At 38.5% G+C, this 16,502-nt stretch overlaps 1 protein-coding gene across 2 annotated transcripts in view; it reads left to right on the top strand.

The window, feature by feature from the left end:
* The first annotated feature begins 735 nt into the window (after positions 1-735).
* The window catches only part of LOC139940450 (slit homolog 2 protein-like), a 163,405-nt gene continuing 147,638 nt past the window's right edge, over positions 736-16,502 (top strand). For both annotated transcript variants that reach the window (XM_071936707.1, XM_071936706.1), the window contains exons 1-3: positions 736-1,072; positions 3,776-3,847; positions 4,714-4,785. In XM_071936707.1, coding sequence (XP_071792808.1) covers positions 876-1,072; positions 3,776-3,847; positions 4,714-4,785 — 341 coding nt within the window. In that variant the 5' untranslated portion in view covers positions 736-875. The remainder of the gene's footprint in view (positions 1,073-3,775; positions 3,848-4,713; positions 4,786-16,502) is intronic.

Genomic DNA, 16,502 nt, shown 5'->3' with positions numbered 1-16,502 from the left:
CAACGCAGTGATCACTGCACTACAGAGCTTTTGTACACACACACACACGCACCGTTCGTGGGACGTCATTACATGGTGCATGCTCGCTACTTCACGCACGGCAAATCATAGTGTGATAACTGGCTACTGCATGCAGTAGTGTGGTTGGATACTCACTGTACATGATTGTGAGAGCATTTTGGCTTGAGTGTTGTAGCAGTGTAGACGTACTCGTGCGAGCAGCTGGATGAATTGAGTGCTGTTCTCTCAGGAATTACTTAATCAAGTTAAAATTGTGTTATCTGGATTTGTATATTTTTTAATGCCATTCTTCTGGAAAGGCTTGTTATTGTTCTCGTGAACACAAGCTCTCTAAACGATGCTGCCGTAAGGAGAATAGGAACATTTCTACTGCTATACACTTCGTCTGTGGTCTGTGGACTATAACTTCAGGATTGACTCTCCTTCAACGCCCAACATCGCTCTGTAAGTTTGTTGGGAGACAAATAGACATATATTGCTCCATCAACTGTTTCGAGCCCCTTGGATTTGAGGAAAAGTGTTGGGGCTCGTGGGACCCGGTTTGGCCAGCAGTTATTCTATTCTCTTCATATGGAATGCTTTAATCTACCTTGGGTTTGCTCTACGTGCTACGAGTAAAGGAATCTGGCTATAATCCAGGCAGAATTTTCACGGAGAAAAAAAAAAGGTTGTCGTCTTTCTACATATCACAAACCAAATCCGTTTGTACTTTTTTCTGGGTTACAAAAAAAAAAGCGTTTTGGATTTCTTCATTCCCAGATTTTTTTTCTGATTTTTGTTGCGTCTTCATTTTTAGCTCGGTGGAACATCTAACCTTCTTGTTTCGTTGGAACACTTTTTCTTGTTATTTAACCATGGATACGCCGAGGATGAGATATTTAATTGCGGGACTTTGTGTCTTAGCCCTAGCGATGGATATATGCGAGGGGCGGAGGAAGAAGTCGAACTCGGACTGCCCGACAGAGTGCAGTTGTTACCGGGGGACTGTCGACTGCATGAACCGCGGATTACAATATGTTCCAGTCAATATCCCATTCGACACGGAACGCCTGTAAGTATTGTTGAAAAATAAATTGTACATGAACAAATTATTACCTGTGACACTTACTTTGTACTTGAGGTGTTCCCGAACGCAATTTTCTTCTGTAGTTTAGAATTGCCAACATCAAAGTCCTGATCTCTTTTTTTTTACGGATTCCCTTTTTAAACGGTTACGAAAGGGAAAACATTCCCAATTTAAAAGCACCACGACTGGAGCAATTTTGATGTACAGAAAAAAAGAACACCTAATGACTGTTCAGGAACAAACTCTCGAGATCATAACCTGAACCCCTTTTTTTAAGTGCAAGTATTTCAAACTAAAGTAGTATTTTATTATACCATACACATTGCCACAGAATAGAAACATGATCTGTCCTATACGTTCTCTTTTACTCACAGTTATTTTAATGGCTAGATGTAATTAGTTTTTTGAACAAAAAATCATCGGTTGACACCACGACCCAAAGAGTTGAACTTCCAGCTCGAAGGCAACACTAACGTTGCGTATTTTGATTGCAATCTAGGCTTCTTTGAACGTTTTGGTGACGGCATCAGTAACGCAAAGAAACGTCACCTTCGTTGAAAAGTTTACATCCCCACGGCCGCATTGATCAAATTCCAATGCTGTTAAAAGGTGATAAAACTAATCACATGACAAGAAGTTGATTTACGATATAACATTAAAAAAAGAGGAGCATACCTCAACGTTCGGTTTTCTCGAACTTGTTTTCGACGCCCATTTATTGCATTTTGGTAGCTTTTCGGTAAAGGGTGTTATTTCAAGTGTCTTGAGGTTATTTTTGGTTCACATTTATTGCTTTTTATCGGTTACCAGAAGAGGCAAGTTTTTTCTGTACATCAAAAAGCCACTGTCGCTAATGCTTTTCAATGAGGATTATTGTTCAAACCAAGTAAAACAAAAACAATCTTTAAATCAGGATTTTTTTTATAAATTTGTTTGGACCCATTGTATGTCACTTTGTATTGACTTTCCTAATCTGCCCTTCAACATTGCCCCATCAATTAATCACAGGGCATTTGGTATATGTTCGCATAGCAAGGTCGCCACCACTTCTGTGTATTGCTATTAATGGAATGCTTGAACAACAGTGTTATTTACATGTATATACATCATGTATACGTCCATCTCAAATTGATTCATCAAAAACGTGATGGATGGCCGCGGTGTAAACAAAATAACTGGGTGGACGTTTTGGTCACGGTATGCGGGCCAGAAGAATGTTGTGAAACATTTGTTTTGTCAGCCACCGTGCGTGGTTGAAATGTTTTGTAATAAAAACTTATTACCACTTTTGTTGGGTGTTGATTTGTTTACTTACTTCTAGTACAAGACTTCAACAGAAAAAAGTAAAATTTATGGACAAAGACAGTATTCTTTTAATTCCCCTTTTTTTCTTTCTTCCTTTTTTACGTTGGTGACGAAAATAAAAAACTATTCGTTGTCTATAGTTGGAATTGCATCATGTAGACAGGCATGAGTGTATGCTTATAATTATTTTGGTGCGTTTACAACGATACTCTTTATATTAATTCTTTATTTCAAATTTAAAAAGAGGAAAATTGCTTAAATTTTCTGATCGTTCAATAGATGCTTACATTCGTACTAACAAACCAGACTAAAAACCTGCAAAGTTCCCTAATGGCCGAGCTGCATACCATAGCTAATCCATATCAAGATGGAAAATCAATACTGATTCTACCGACCTCTCCACTGATAGCGATAGTCTATACTGTGTGCAGAGAGCTTTCCCAAAACATGTGGACAGTTGACACTAGATTTTGATTCATCGGACTCCATTTCTTTACAAAGTGGCGTCAATTAATAAGTTAAACTCAAGAAACAAGTGACACCTTTTTATGCCCAGTACACAGTGGTATATTTCACATACACTCGGGTTAGGACGAGTCCTATTTTAGGACTAGCCTTACGTTTTTAACATCTCATACGTTTAGGACTAGACCTAAGTTAAGACTAGTCCTATTTGTGAAATCTACCCCAGGACATCTATAGCCTCCTTTGTTCACCCGCATACCTTTATCAAAGTTTAAGGGGATTGGCTTTTCTCGTACACGTCAAGGACTACCGATTTCTCCGAGGTCCATTTTTTCTTCTTCGTGTTATAGGGCTAGGGGTAGCTCTAAAGGTTCTGCAGAGGAAGGAGTTGATGTCTTGCTCTATTTTATTTTATTTATTTATTTATTTATTTATTTATTTTATTTGTTGGGGGGAGGTGCCGGCCTCGGAGGGCCATGCATTCCCCATCGATTTTAGCTCTTTACATGAGGAAGATACTCAAAAGCATTGCGTGTAACAAACTTTGGAGTTAAGAAACTTCGTAGAAAAGAAAAAAAGACCCTTCAAGATTTTAGCCAGGATTTTGTGAAAGGGTGTCAAAATTTGCTGGACATTTTAAAACTGGGTGTCCAAATTGTTTCTACAAAATATTAACTTGTAAATGACAGATAAAAGAGTGGCCCCAAATTGAGAACAGGGTGTCGCCCAACCATTTCGGGTTTTCCCTCATAATGATGATATAAAGGCTCTGGTTCAATTGATGGACAATTTATATTGGGAGGAGTGAATGCTGGTGGACACTTTAAACGGGCTGGGGAGGGTTAGCGACGGAGGGTTAGAGCTATATCGAATATCTGCATAATATGTAATAATTTATTGTATTGTTTTCGTTAACAGAAATCTGGAAGGAAATAATATTACAAAGATTCGCAAGGGAGATTTTGATAACCTTCGGAAATTACGTGTTTTGTAAGTATACTTTGTCAGTTGTTCAATTTAACACCAATTGAGTCATTCCAAAGACATTCTTTATGTGCTACACTATACCAATTCATGATTTGCCAATTTAAAGGCAGTGGACACTATTGGTAATTGCTCAAAATAATTATTAGCATAAAACCTTTTTGGTAACGAGTAATGGGGAGAGGCTGATAGTATAAAACATTGTGAGAAACGGCTCCCTCTGAAGTAATGTAGTTTTCGAGAAAGAAGTGAATTTTCCACGAACTTGATTTCGAGACCTCAGATTTGGAATTTGAGGTCTCAAAATCGAGCATATGAAGGCGCACAACTTTGTGTGACGAGGTTTTTTTGTCATTATTATCTCGCAACTTGGACGACCGATTGAGCTCAAGTTTTCACAGGTTTGTTATTTTATGCATATGTTGAGATACACCAAGTGAGAAGACTGGTCTTTGACAATTACCAATAGTGTCCAATGTCTATTAAGAAGAAAGTAGAGTTTCGATTGTGTTTTCAGAAAGAACAAAAATGTTTAGTACCGAATAGTAGTCAAAAGGCTCATCCAAATCCCAAACAATTCCTGTACAAACTGCATTTCGTGGAAGAAAAACATTTTTGTTTTCTAAATTGATGTGTATTACTATTTAGCACTGTATACTCAACGGTGTAGGCCTAAGTGTACTCACCAAACTATATTCCCTTTTTCCCGGTGCAAAATGCACAATATTACGTCTTTTAATTTTGTTTTTAAATATATTTATATCATAAGCTATAATATATTAATTAACTCTAAATACCTATGTAATGACTGCCTTAAATTAAGCCTCTCACTAATGATTGAAACCTCATCCTTTGTTTTAATGAAACTACAGGCAGCTGACGGACAACCAAATCGTTACCATCGAACGTGGGGCTTTCTCAGATCTCAGATCAGTGGAGCGAATGTAAGTTAATGATTTTTTTTTTCTTTTTTTCTCGTTATTATCTACCAACACCAATGGTCCATAAAGCATGCCCGATCTATGGTAGATGGTGTCACGCAAGAAAACCCCACACCTTTTTTAACTCCATCTTTCATGTACAGAAGTAAGCCCCAAGAACAAAAAAAATAACAATACAATAAATAAAAAAAAAAAAAAAAAAAAAAAAAAAGAGAGTAGAAATTAAACTAATTTGAATAATAAATACAAAACTAATAGTAATAAAATAAATACAATTGCAAACAAAATCAAAGAATTCGTGAGATTCTCAGAACACAACGAATACTAAGACACAAAAGCAGGGGAGGGAGGTGAAACACAATTTCCACATATTGAGCACCAAATGAAGATCCATAATTGGGTTAGGTGGGATTCGAACCACCAACTGTTTCTGCCAAGCAGGCGTCTTAATAATTACTCAACTTGTGGTGTTTACCCCCCCCCCCCCAAGTCTTTTGCAAACCACATTTTACTTCCCCAATACCTTTTTAAGATCGGGGTCGTTCTAAGATGTCTGACTCTCTTGGACGTGGATTCAAGGTTATGGGTTCTAGTCCAACCCATAATTTATTATAATAATAGGCACTCTGCATTCCGTTGAGATTGCGTTTATCCCTTAGTGCTTCTTCAATGCCTTTTAACACCTTTCATGGTTTTACATCTGAGCCGAAAACACCACTTTGCGTAACACGCACCTGTGTCAAGCCGGAATATTTTGTTTGAACACCTTTTACTTGTGATGGAATGTAGTACCATTTTACAATAGATACGAAAAACAGCTTGAGTTTTCATCTGTTATGAAATAGCTTCAAGATTCGAATAATATTCTTTTAAAAGCACTGTACACTATTGGTAATTACTCAAAATAACTGCTAGCATAACACGGACTTGGTAAACGAGCAATGGAGAGCTGATAGTATAAAGCATTTGTGCAAAACGGCTCCCTCTGAAGCCTTTTTTATCAGCCGAAACCATGCTTTCGAAAGGGCTTTACGTAACATCAGCATAAAGTTTAGCTTACTTGATAATTTCCCTGAATCTTTTGAAATGCCCTGTCTTGGCACTGTTCTGTCAAAACCCCTCTCTGCTTTAATTAAAACGAACTAAAGACTTTAGTATGCAGTAAATTGATTCTAGCGATCAAAAGATCTTTAGCTAAAGTAAGTACAATATCATGGAGCTGTAAGATAAAGCACAGGGAATAGACTCTCGTAGTTAGCAATAAGACTGATCAAACACACGTAGTTTAGCATTACTGTGTTGTTGTTTTTACCCTACTTTAAAACCGAAGTATTTTGGCTGGCAGAGCCACCTGCATTTAGAAGCCAAGCGAGCGATCATTGTAAGTCCATTGGGGTTGCGTACTTGAAGGCTATTACATACATTGTTGTATACACAGGTGGGGACCTCAACAATGAACCGTAAAATGACCATCAATAGGCGGGTATTGTTTGTGGTCACCAGAGGGGCAAATTGGGCTTCTAAAGGGCCACATGTTTTCCAGTGTTGGCTTCTGGATTGAAGCAGGTGTACAATTACTAGATTATCAAATTAACAAATAATTATTTAAGAGCTTAGGTTTTGGTTTGGTGTGAAGTTGGTATATAAATATAGATTGTAGGGGCTCCTCTGCGAACCTGCTGGTGTGTGTGTTTTGAAATACAAGATGCAGCTATCTTGGTATCGAGTACCGGGTGTAGATCTCAAATACACTGAACAGTATTTGGAACTCGAAATTATTGTTAGCTTACTTGGACACGAGCATTTGAGTGCTGTCCAATGGAATACAACATTGTGAGAAACGGCTCACTCTGATCTGAAGTAACGTAGTTTTTGAGAAAGAGGTAATTTCTCACTCAATATTTTTTAAAAGACTTACAGGCCCGAAGCCTTTTATTAGACTCATGAAAGCACACAAATTCGTGCTGCAAGAGGGGTGTTTTTCTTTCATTATTTTCTTGCAACTTCGAGTCAAAATGTTCACAGAATGCATTATGCATTATGCATAAAGTTATAATTCTGTGAAAATATTGACTCCTTCTTTACGTATACCCATAGTCTCTCTCTCTCTCTCTCTAACAAAAGAATAAACCGTTGGTAAAAAAAAAGCTACAGCCATCTCTAGAGTAATTGAGCAACTAATCGGTTGACAAACCCTCTCTCTAACAAAAGTAAACCCCATTGTTGTAGTCCCGTATTTGAATGTCTAGTTCAATGGCCTGGCAGCGAAGAGCGCGTGATCAAATTATTACGTTCTGAAATTCCGCTCGACTTCACCTCCATCCATCGCTCCCACAAAAAGAAAACCTGCCCGGCCTTGGATTCATCAGGCTTGGTTAGATCCAGTAAAAGGGACTAGCGAAAGTATCCAGCTAGGGTCCATGAATAGAACTGCAAGTTTTGCATACTTGTTCGATTCGCACACAAAACATAATTTCTTGTTAAAAAACTTGCATGGTTTGGTTTGCAACAGTTTATAACAAAAGTGTGAATTGGATTTTTTTTCTCAAGCGTAGCAACATTGTTGCTGGTTTATTATTGCACTGGCTGGGTCCGAAGCCAGGTGTAAGGTCGGGTTTTCTGATTCAAGGCTCTACTCGCTCCTTCCCAAGTGTAAAGGAGCCATCCTTGGCTGCTGGATAAACAGTTGTTTCTTTCTCTGGAAAAAAATACAAACTAAATTTGTTAAGAGGTGGTGGCTATGCAGTCGTGGGGCTTGAGTCACAGGCATCTGCTGTTGCTTTTACAATTCGATGACTTAAAGTATACTGGGAATTGGAAATGTCAGAGGTTTTTAAAATCAACTGGGAATACTGATTATTGTCTTTGGAGAAAGTCCCTTTTCACAGTTGGGTTTTGCTTGTAAAAATGGTTTATATTATATTGTTTGTAGTAGTTCAGTAGAGAACAAGGAAACAGCTCTTTGAGCCGATAACAGAAAGTCACCCATACAAATTACACTGTTATACTTTCTTCTTTTTGAAACGTAGTTGAGCAATAGCACTGTTTAGCAGATCATCCATGCGGTTGATACCACTGCCGTTGTGGTGTTTTTGTTCATCTTATAATTCCTTCAAAGAAAATACCTCCAAAATCTTCCAACCTTCATTAAAAAAAAGGGACGACCTTGCTCCTCTGTAAACCCTCCAAGGATTTGTTTCAGATTTTTCTTGCCTGGAGCCGTGAGGCCAAGAATTCCCCAGGTTCCACTCTCAAGGATTGGAAAGGATTTTCTACACTTGTATGGCATCTGGTTCCACTGACTTGGTGCCTTCTTTCTAAAGTCTCCTTAATGGGGCCAGACTAGTGGCTACTTATAGTACCCCTATACCATCCTGAAGGCGGCACATCTCATTTTGAGAGCTAGTGTTAATTAAATAGCCCAGGGTAAAGTCAATAAAAGAGGTGAGAGTATCATGATGCGGGTTGGGTAAAATTTCTTGGGATTTCTGGGGTCAGTGAGGCTGACACCCTTCAAGCAGGATTTCTTCTGGTTTAACACTCAAGACTAATCCCTTACACAGGGACATCGGGGTGTTTGTTTTGGGTTTTTTCTTTTGGACATCAAAGGTACAGCCATAACCCACAGTGCTATGGTAACCATATAACCATAAACTGGATGTTTAACTTCCATGGTATATTCCATAGAGAAAGTTAGTTTCTTTATTGTAAATGATATTTATAACCAATATTATAATTAATTTCAACCCAGTGTCTTGAAAAGCACAATTGAAATCTCATATCCCAGATGTAGCTCTGATGCATATCTTTGTTGGAAAATCGAGAGTCAGGTCTAAGAGCAAAGATTTTTAAGGCCACCCATCAGGAGAAAAACTCAGAAAACCAAACAAAGAAATAAATGTTGTCTAATCTTATAAGCAGTTGGTAAGTTTTGTCTGGACAAAGTGGCAACCGGGACAAGAAGGTGTTGTTTGAATTTGCAAGTTTATTAATTCGCCGTCTTTGAAAAAGGGCGTGAGACTCTATGAAGTGTGAGACAGTTTGTCCTCTTTCTCTGTTGTTTGTCCAAATTTGTAGTTCAGGCCTGATACTTCATGAGGCATCAAAAGCGATTGCCTCCATGCCCCCCTGGTTAATGCCTTCGTGCCCTTGAAATGCTCCAGTAGAACATTACAATTTCCTCACAGGGTACCCCTTACCGAGGAGAAAATGCCTTGGTGCCCTTGCCCTAAAAAACGAGCATCAGACCCGTTTTCCTTTTTTTTTCTTCAAATTGAGACGCTGGGCAGTACCGCAAAAAAAAAGAGGTGACAGAATATTGATGTTTACAGTTTGTCAGTTCAGTTTCTTATTAGAATGTTTTTACTTTGATTTTCTGAGAGGTGACAGTCAACATTACAAAACAAACTTGAATGGGAATTCTCCAAGGCGTGAATTCTCCACGTCCACAATGCCTTATTTGTTATGCCAAGTTTCTCGCTGGAGCATATTTTGTGTGAAGCGTTTAACATTTTGCATTCTGTTGAAAGGGAGTGGACATTTTTGTTTGTCACATTTTGAAATTGTGCGTGTATAAAGAAATATTGCTTTGGAAGACTCGACAAAGGGAGTTTTTGTTGTAGGTGTGTATGTTGAGTGAGAGTGGAATTTCATGCCTGCCGAAAATGGGTCAGAGCCGAAATGTTCATACGCTAAAGAGATTGTTGTTAATATCCACGAGTAGTTATTAAGGCATTAATAGCTATTTATTAATATTTCCTGGGTCAATGATGAAATAAAGTGAAAGCTAGAGACGCAGGCTTCCTCTGGAGTGAAGTCAATCGCTCTAAACTAGCTCATCACTAGCTATTGGGAGTTAACCACTTGTTTTTTTATATGCACTCATTTGCAACTTATTTCTCGTGGAGAAATTTCCACTTAATTTAGGGCTTGTGGTTTATACCCCTTTAAACTGGATCAAATTCATCTTTGTGTTGTTTACTTTTCTATATCCTTTTTGGGATCATTATGTAACTGCTATGCGATATAGATATTCATTTGAACAATGTTGTGATGCGTATTGTCAGCTCATGTTGAAAAAGAAAAAGAAAACAACAAAACAATGCTCTACTCGACGAAAACATTTCTCGGGGGAAAGTCAAAAAGAAACTGTCAGAAATTGGGGCAACCTTTGTACCGCGATAAATTGATACCGATACACATTTTCCTCTCCCTTGTGACTTACTGCCGTCCCTAACACAGAGTAATCTGATGGTGGAGCTTCTCTCTCGAAGCTCTCTCTCGAAGCTGACAAAGTGTGAAATGCATTCTCTCTCCTTGTATGTCAGCGACTCTCCCTGAAGGACCCAAGATTGCCCCTACACAAGGGGGAAAGGGAACTCTTAAAACCCTCCTGATTAAAAAAGAAAAGACCTTGATGTTTCAGCAGTAGGATTCGGAATCAGAGTTAATCGCCCCGACACATACTTCCACACTGTTATTCAGTGTTTAAAAAAAAAAAAACGAAAAAAACCCTTTAATGATAGCATCGGCTTTCTGCTATATAGGTTCTTGAGAATTATTAAGAAAATGTTTTGGGTGCTAGGAATATTGGCGTCAGTCTTGAATGTCAACTGAAGATGACTGATGAGATAATTGCATCTGGCTTTAATTTGGCTTATATTCTCGTGGCTTTGGTGCTGATGTTTCCATTATAGGATGACCATTGACCAGACACACAGGGGAATACAGTTGGGTTTTTGATCATTCCCCTACAAGTGTCAAAACTAAAATTTCTATTGTATGAGCTGATTTTTGAAAGCTGACTCCTTGGAGTTTTTTGTTGTGCGGCAATTTTTAATTTTTGACTGCTCAAAACAATGTAATAAAAGTCAAATTGAGATTTATAAGGGGGCCGGGATCATACATAGTCTGGCCCCTTTCGGGCAATGATTAAAAGTATGATGATTGCTTTATGGTACAGGGAACAAGTCCAGGCCCGTATGCTTTGTTTTTGAAAGGGCGAGGGCATTTTCTCCTTGGCAAAGGGCACCCTTTGAGGAACTTGTAAATGTGTACTAGAGCATTTCAAGGGCACCAAGGCAAGGGCCAGGGGCAATGGATGCAATCGCCTTTGTTGCCTCCGTGAAGTGACGATAACGTGGGATCCAGTCGTCGTAGTTTTAAACATTTTAACGTTGTTTTCACTATTATTTTTGACAGAGTAGTACACCGTGCTGCTGCAACAAAATGTTTCAGTTGATGTACCCTTTTGTGGAGCAAATGGAAATTATTGTACAATCTGGACAATATCACAGTTTTAATCTTTGTGGCAAGTTGGGAGAAGGCAGTGAACAAGTCAAGGTTATCTTTTAGGCTAACTGGTATTTTGATCAGAACTAAAGAGCCTGGTGAATTATTTGAGTGGGTTTTGATTATGTGGGTGGCTTTTAGAACGGGTTCATTGAGGATGATAAAGTTTCGCTGTCATGTTGTGACGACAATGTATACGTGACTGTATGTGATTGAGGTGCAGTTGAACTTAAACTCTCATGACGTTTGGTCTTTTTTCTGTTTCTTCAAAATCTTTATACTTTATAGACTTATATCCTCTCTCATATTATCGAAGACTTTCTAAGAGTGACATTAATGACAAAGCTTTTGAAATAATCTCGGGGATTTTGTCTTCAGCTGTAAGGCATGAACGCTTCCAGATTGTTTTCCCTAAAATCTGATCTTTTTAAACTGAAAGTATGTAAAACTGCCTTTTTGACGTGATGAGGCCATGCTTGTAAAACTCATTTGGCTGATACACATACATAATGGGGTTCTGGTTTAAGCTGTGTTTGTTAGAAGGCTCGCACTGACATTTTCAAATGACTAACCAGCGGGACTGCGAGCTAGTCTATTACCATTTTGCCCCCGAATTTCTAAACCCTTGCTGCAAACAATGTGAAGCCACTGTTGGAAATGCATTACACAGTTGAAGCCTTAATGTGTACAACCGAGAAATGAAAAACAACGGTTACTTGCTACAGTATCCAGGTTGTAATTGAAGGCATAAGCCACTTCATCTGCTTGAATTGTACACCTGTATCCACACAAATTGAATAATCCCCGCGATGAAACCTTGATATTGAGAGGAAACATTTAGGTAGAACAAAATTTGAGTAAACATAGAACAAGTTCACGGTGAACGTTTTTTTGTTTAAATTGGAGTGTGTAACCTAATTACGAGACGTGTCATAATCAGGTAACACCATTAAGCCAAAATAAGCAAGAAAAGGAAAGACTTTGTTATTGGAAAAAAAGTATATTTTTGTTTTCTTCAAAAACCATTATATAGATTAGTCATGCAATGCGCGAGAACATCCCCTTAGTTAGACGACTTATTTTGTCATCTTTAAAAGTTGTAGTCAGGGCTTGGGGTGGGGTCGGGCAGGGAATTTCATGCACCAGAAAGAGTATTTGATTAAATTTAACAATGATGAAAAAAGCACTACTACTTTTTAAAAACACCAGGTTGCGAGTAGCTAAAATGAGATTAAGCTGCTTGCTGTGATTTTCCTGGGTCAGTTTCCCAATTTGTATGTGGTAAACGATACAAATGCGTTCATTTGACCAAAGGTGTTCACTGCATAATACAAGCTCCACAAAGAAAACTTATGGCGTTATAAATTGGTGTCCTAGAAATAACTCTTTTTGAGTTCGGTAGACACAGTTTCTTCAAGAGGAAAATCCAACCAACCTTCACAGATCATGAAGATATGGGGGCTTTAAAGAGAGAGATGCCAGGGGCATTGTTACTAGGAAAGCCCACTCTATTTTGGCAGGTACTCTGTACTTTTCCCCTGGTAATAGCATGATTTTTTGAGCCTTTTGTTCGCTCTATGCGGCCAGTTCGCTGCAAATACTCGATCAATCAGTATTAACGCAGAGAACTGCAATTGTTGTGAAGGTTATAAAAGTGACTGCGATTCAGTGGTTTTCGCACATGTGACGTTTTCAATGCTTTTATTTGAGTTGTGTTGCAGCTGGTCCCTTCGAAGATAGAGAGGTGGGAGTTAACAAGCAAGGGGAGGGGGTGTTGTGGTGTAGAATGGCTAATTTGAGTTGCTTTTACATGGTTGTTTTTGACTTGAGGCAACCAGTAAATTTACAATACTGTTAGGAACTCTACAGAATCAAGGTGTTGCCCAAAGCCCATTGTCAAAGATTTACACCTTAAAGTTAACTAATTCTTTTTTTTGTTTTTTCATTGACAATACAATACACAATACAATAATCTTTATTAGATCCCCCAAAAAGGTAATTCAAATGCTCGCATGACTATGAGATGTCCCAAACCATGGTACATGCTTGAGACGATTAACAGTTTGAAAGACATTAATTAGAAACCGTTTTATTATTATTATTATTATTTTTTTTTTTATAGATGACCAGGGCTATGGATTTCTTAAGATTGAGATTTTCTTGAAGAGGCGAAATCAAGATTAGAGAAATTAAAAAACTTGGCCCATGTTATGACCAAAATAATATTTTGAAATGTGAGACTCTGAAAATCTGTGAAATGTATCACCCTGTAAATTCAATGGGCACTGTCAATGGGCTTCGTTTTGACACGAATAAGAAACTGTTACCCAATACTGTCAGGATTTTTTTCTTCTGATGCTGCTGCCACAGATGAGACTGTTGGTGAAATTCCATGCGAATGGTTTGTGGCAACATTTTGACCGCCAAATGAAAATGTAAAATGTTCCATAAAGGCAAAGCACATCAAAAAGCCATGTCTAGGTTTGATGGACACTAAACCATAACACTGTTAGGTTTGGGTTAAATTTGTATGTATACACCCAAACCAAACAGTGCATAGTGTCCGCCATGCCTCAACAAGGCAAATAGGGGTGTGCTGTCTTGGGTATTCCCTGGCTAGTTTCATCTTGCCAAACCTTGTCAACAAATTTATTGACTGCTGAGAAGATTTTCCATGAATCTGCCCACCTACATACACTGCAACGATACAATATGGAATGTGCTCAACTGTTAACACCAATCTAGCAGAAACACTTTTGATACATGTATATACCAGTCTTGTTTACTTATACAAACTGTTGTTTGCATGTTGCTGGTACTTCTTTACAATCTGAACCTTTTTACTGAAGAATCATTGAATTATCATTCATGCGGAATGGGGTACAGACTCTATCCCTCAGGCAGATATTTCTTGGATATGGTATAATTGTGTGACTTTTTTACTCCTCTATAAAAACCGTTTATTTCTGATGGTCGTAAAGGTTTTGGGTTTTGTCCCGTAAGCAACCAGGCATATTATTACAAATTGAGAAGAATTGAGGTAGATCACATGGATGGTGATATGACATCAAGCATGGGTAAACATCGTTACAAAAAAAATTGTTTGAAAAGAAAATATTTTGTAAGGTCACGAGGAACGTGCTTGTTGTCTCATAAAAAATCATAACTGTGTACGTTTTACCTGATTTAGGTTGTGTGCTGTTATGGAGTTGGATATCCGTACACCACGAAAAGTAGCACAGTCACCAACCTTTGTTGATAAATGTTTGAATTTGTCAATCAAATGTTGTGTATTTCCATATGCTTTTACCAGTGAGGATGATGAAGGATTCAGAACAGAACTCCACGTGCTAATGGTTTTCAAAGTTGCAGAGTGAAATCAGGCAGAATGAAAACCAATTGTTTATTTCTTGATTTGAAATGGATTTAAGCGGCATATAAAGAACTTTCGTTCTTGAAGTAAGATAGTTTTCAAAGTGGCAGAGTGGTAAAGATGTGTCTTACTTGAAGTACGTTTTTAAAAGTGGCCGACTACAGTGGTTAATTCTCTTCTTTCTTGAAGTTGGAAAGTTGTCTAAGTGGCTGACTACAGGGTGGTAATATATTTTCTTACTTGAAGTCAGTGAGATAGCTTTTAAAGTGGCCGACTACCCAAAGTGGCCAACTTCAGTGGTAATTCCTTTTCTTACTTAAAGTAAGATAGTTCAAAGTGGCCGACTGCATAGCTAATTTATTTTCTTATTTGAAGTTCAGCTAAGATAGTTTTCAAAAGTGGCAGAATGATATAAAGATTGTGTTCTCTTTCGAAAGTGAAGTTTGTTGGCGGGTTTGATTGCAGCGGTCCTTTCATCAAACAGCCTTCCCCGTAGGAGTTGTCTTAAGAATTTCTGCGACCCTGCAGGAGGCAAATGGCTAAGCGGGGTCACCCCCCAATGATCCGGGACAATCAGTGCTCCCAGGGCTGGTACTGAGATTGCTAGCAAGAGGTCGAGACTGTAACACAAATCTCCCCGGCCCAGCGTGCTTAACTTGGCCCTCCTGATCCAGGCTTATTACCACTTAGCACCTTGGATCATTGCCGGCTGTGGCTCCTTTTTCCTTCGTTTTTTTTTTATTTTCGGGGGGAGAATTGAAGCGGAACCCTTGGGCGCTGTTTTTCCTGGCTTTTGTAGTGTCCGATCGGCTTGCCTACGCTGTATGCATGACACCCCTAATGATGGTGTTCACCACTGTAAAATTAATCCACATGCCCCGGGTCGAAATTTAATTTTGTTCTTTTTGGGAAAGGCTGACCCCCCTTAGCCCATACTTAACGGTTTTCTCTTTCTTTAAGAAATTCCTTTGGAATTTCGTTTACAAGTGTTTCAAGTTCACAGGTTCAACTTAACTGTTTTTCGGCTTTCAGTTTAGTCACAATGTTCGTTTACGCCTAACGAATTTGCCGTCTTACTTACAGACGGAAAATGGGGGGTTGGAAAATCCTAAGCTAAAGTATTCAAAACAGATTTAAAAACCACTTAATGCACTGTACAGATTTGCAATGTGCATAAAGTCAATGACTCATGCCCATTGTGATGTATCTTTACATGGTAGGCCCTATGTACTGTAAAAAACAAACTCATTTATGTACACATTTTGAGGACTACAAGACCCTAACCGAACATTTGGCAGCCCAGGTGTTGAAACTTATAATTTGAAGAGTAAAGGAGACATTTAACACAATCAAGAAAGTATTTGTAGAGCTCACTTTTATTCTATTATTGGTTCTTTTTGGAGTTTTGGTTGTTCCTTGAGAGAGATACTTGAACATAGTTCGTCCTTCGGATGGGACGTTAAGCCTTAGGTCCCGTGTGCTAGGATTAGTAGTGTACGTACAAGAGCCCAGAACATTTACCATGGAAGAGACGGGGTAAACCTCGGTGCTTCTGGTTAACGTATTTACTATTGTTGTCCACGTGTTGTATTTTAAAGAACTCTGCGGAGTTTGTCTAATAAACAAACAAACAAATAAACAAACAAACAAAGTAACAAAGTAACAACCCTTGTTAACAGGTTTCCTCAGCCTTCCGAACTTAAATTATTTCACTTATGAGGCATCAATGATTATTTTGTAACAAAGATAATGACGCTTCGTGTATTTTGTACTATTGTCCTCCTTGCATTTCAATACTGTTAACCACACCCATTCAAATATGCAATTGCATACGGCTTGCGTCCCGGGTTCAGAATTCTTCAATTTTTTTCGACTGATCAGACAAAAATGTAAATGTATTCACAGGGAGAGATGCCACAATACCAATCGGACGAGTATTCTGAATTTAGAATACAGTGTTGATTTTGACAGCCCTTCAAAAAAACGAACAGAAAGTGGTCAAGTGGTTCAGGGCCAAGCTTCATTGAATGCTGAATATTCTGACTACTCTAACCCA

Source organism: Asterias amurensis, chromosome 8, assembly GCF_032118995.1.
Source record: "Asterias amurensis chromosome 8, ASM3211899v1".
In the NCBI taxonomy this organism is placed as follows: domain Eukaryota; kingdom Metazoa; phylum Echinodermata; class Asteroidea; order Forcipulatida; family Asteriidae; genus Asterias; species Asterias amurensis.
The sequence above is the reverse complement of the archived record's forward strand: the minus strand, read 5'-3'. Positions and strand labels throughout refer to the sequence as shown.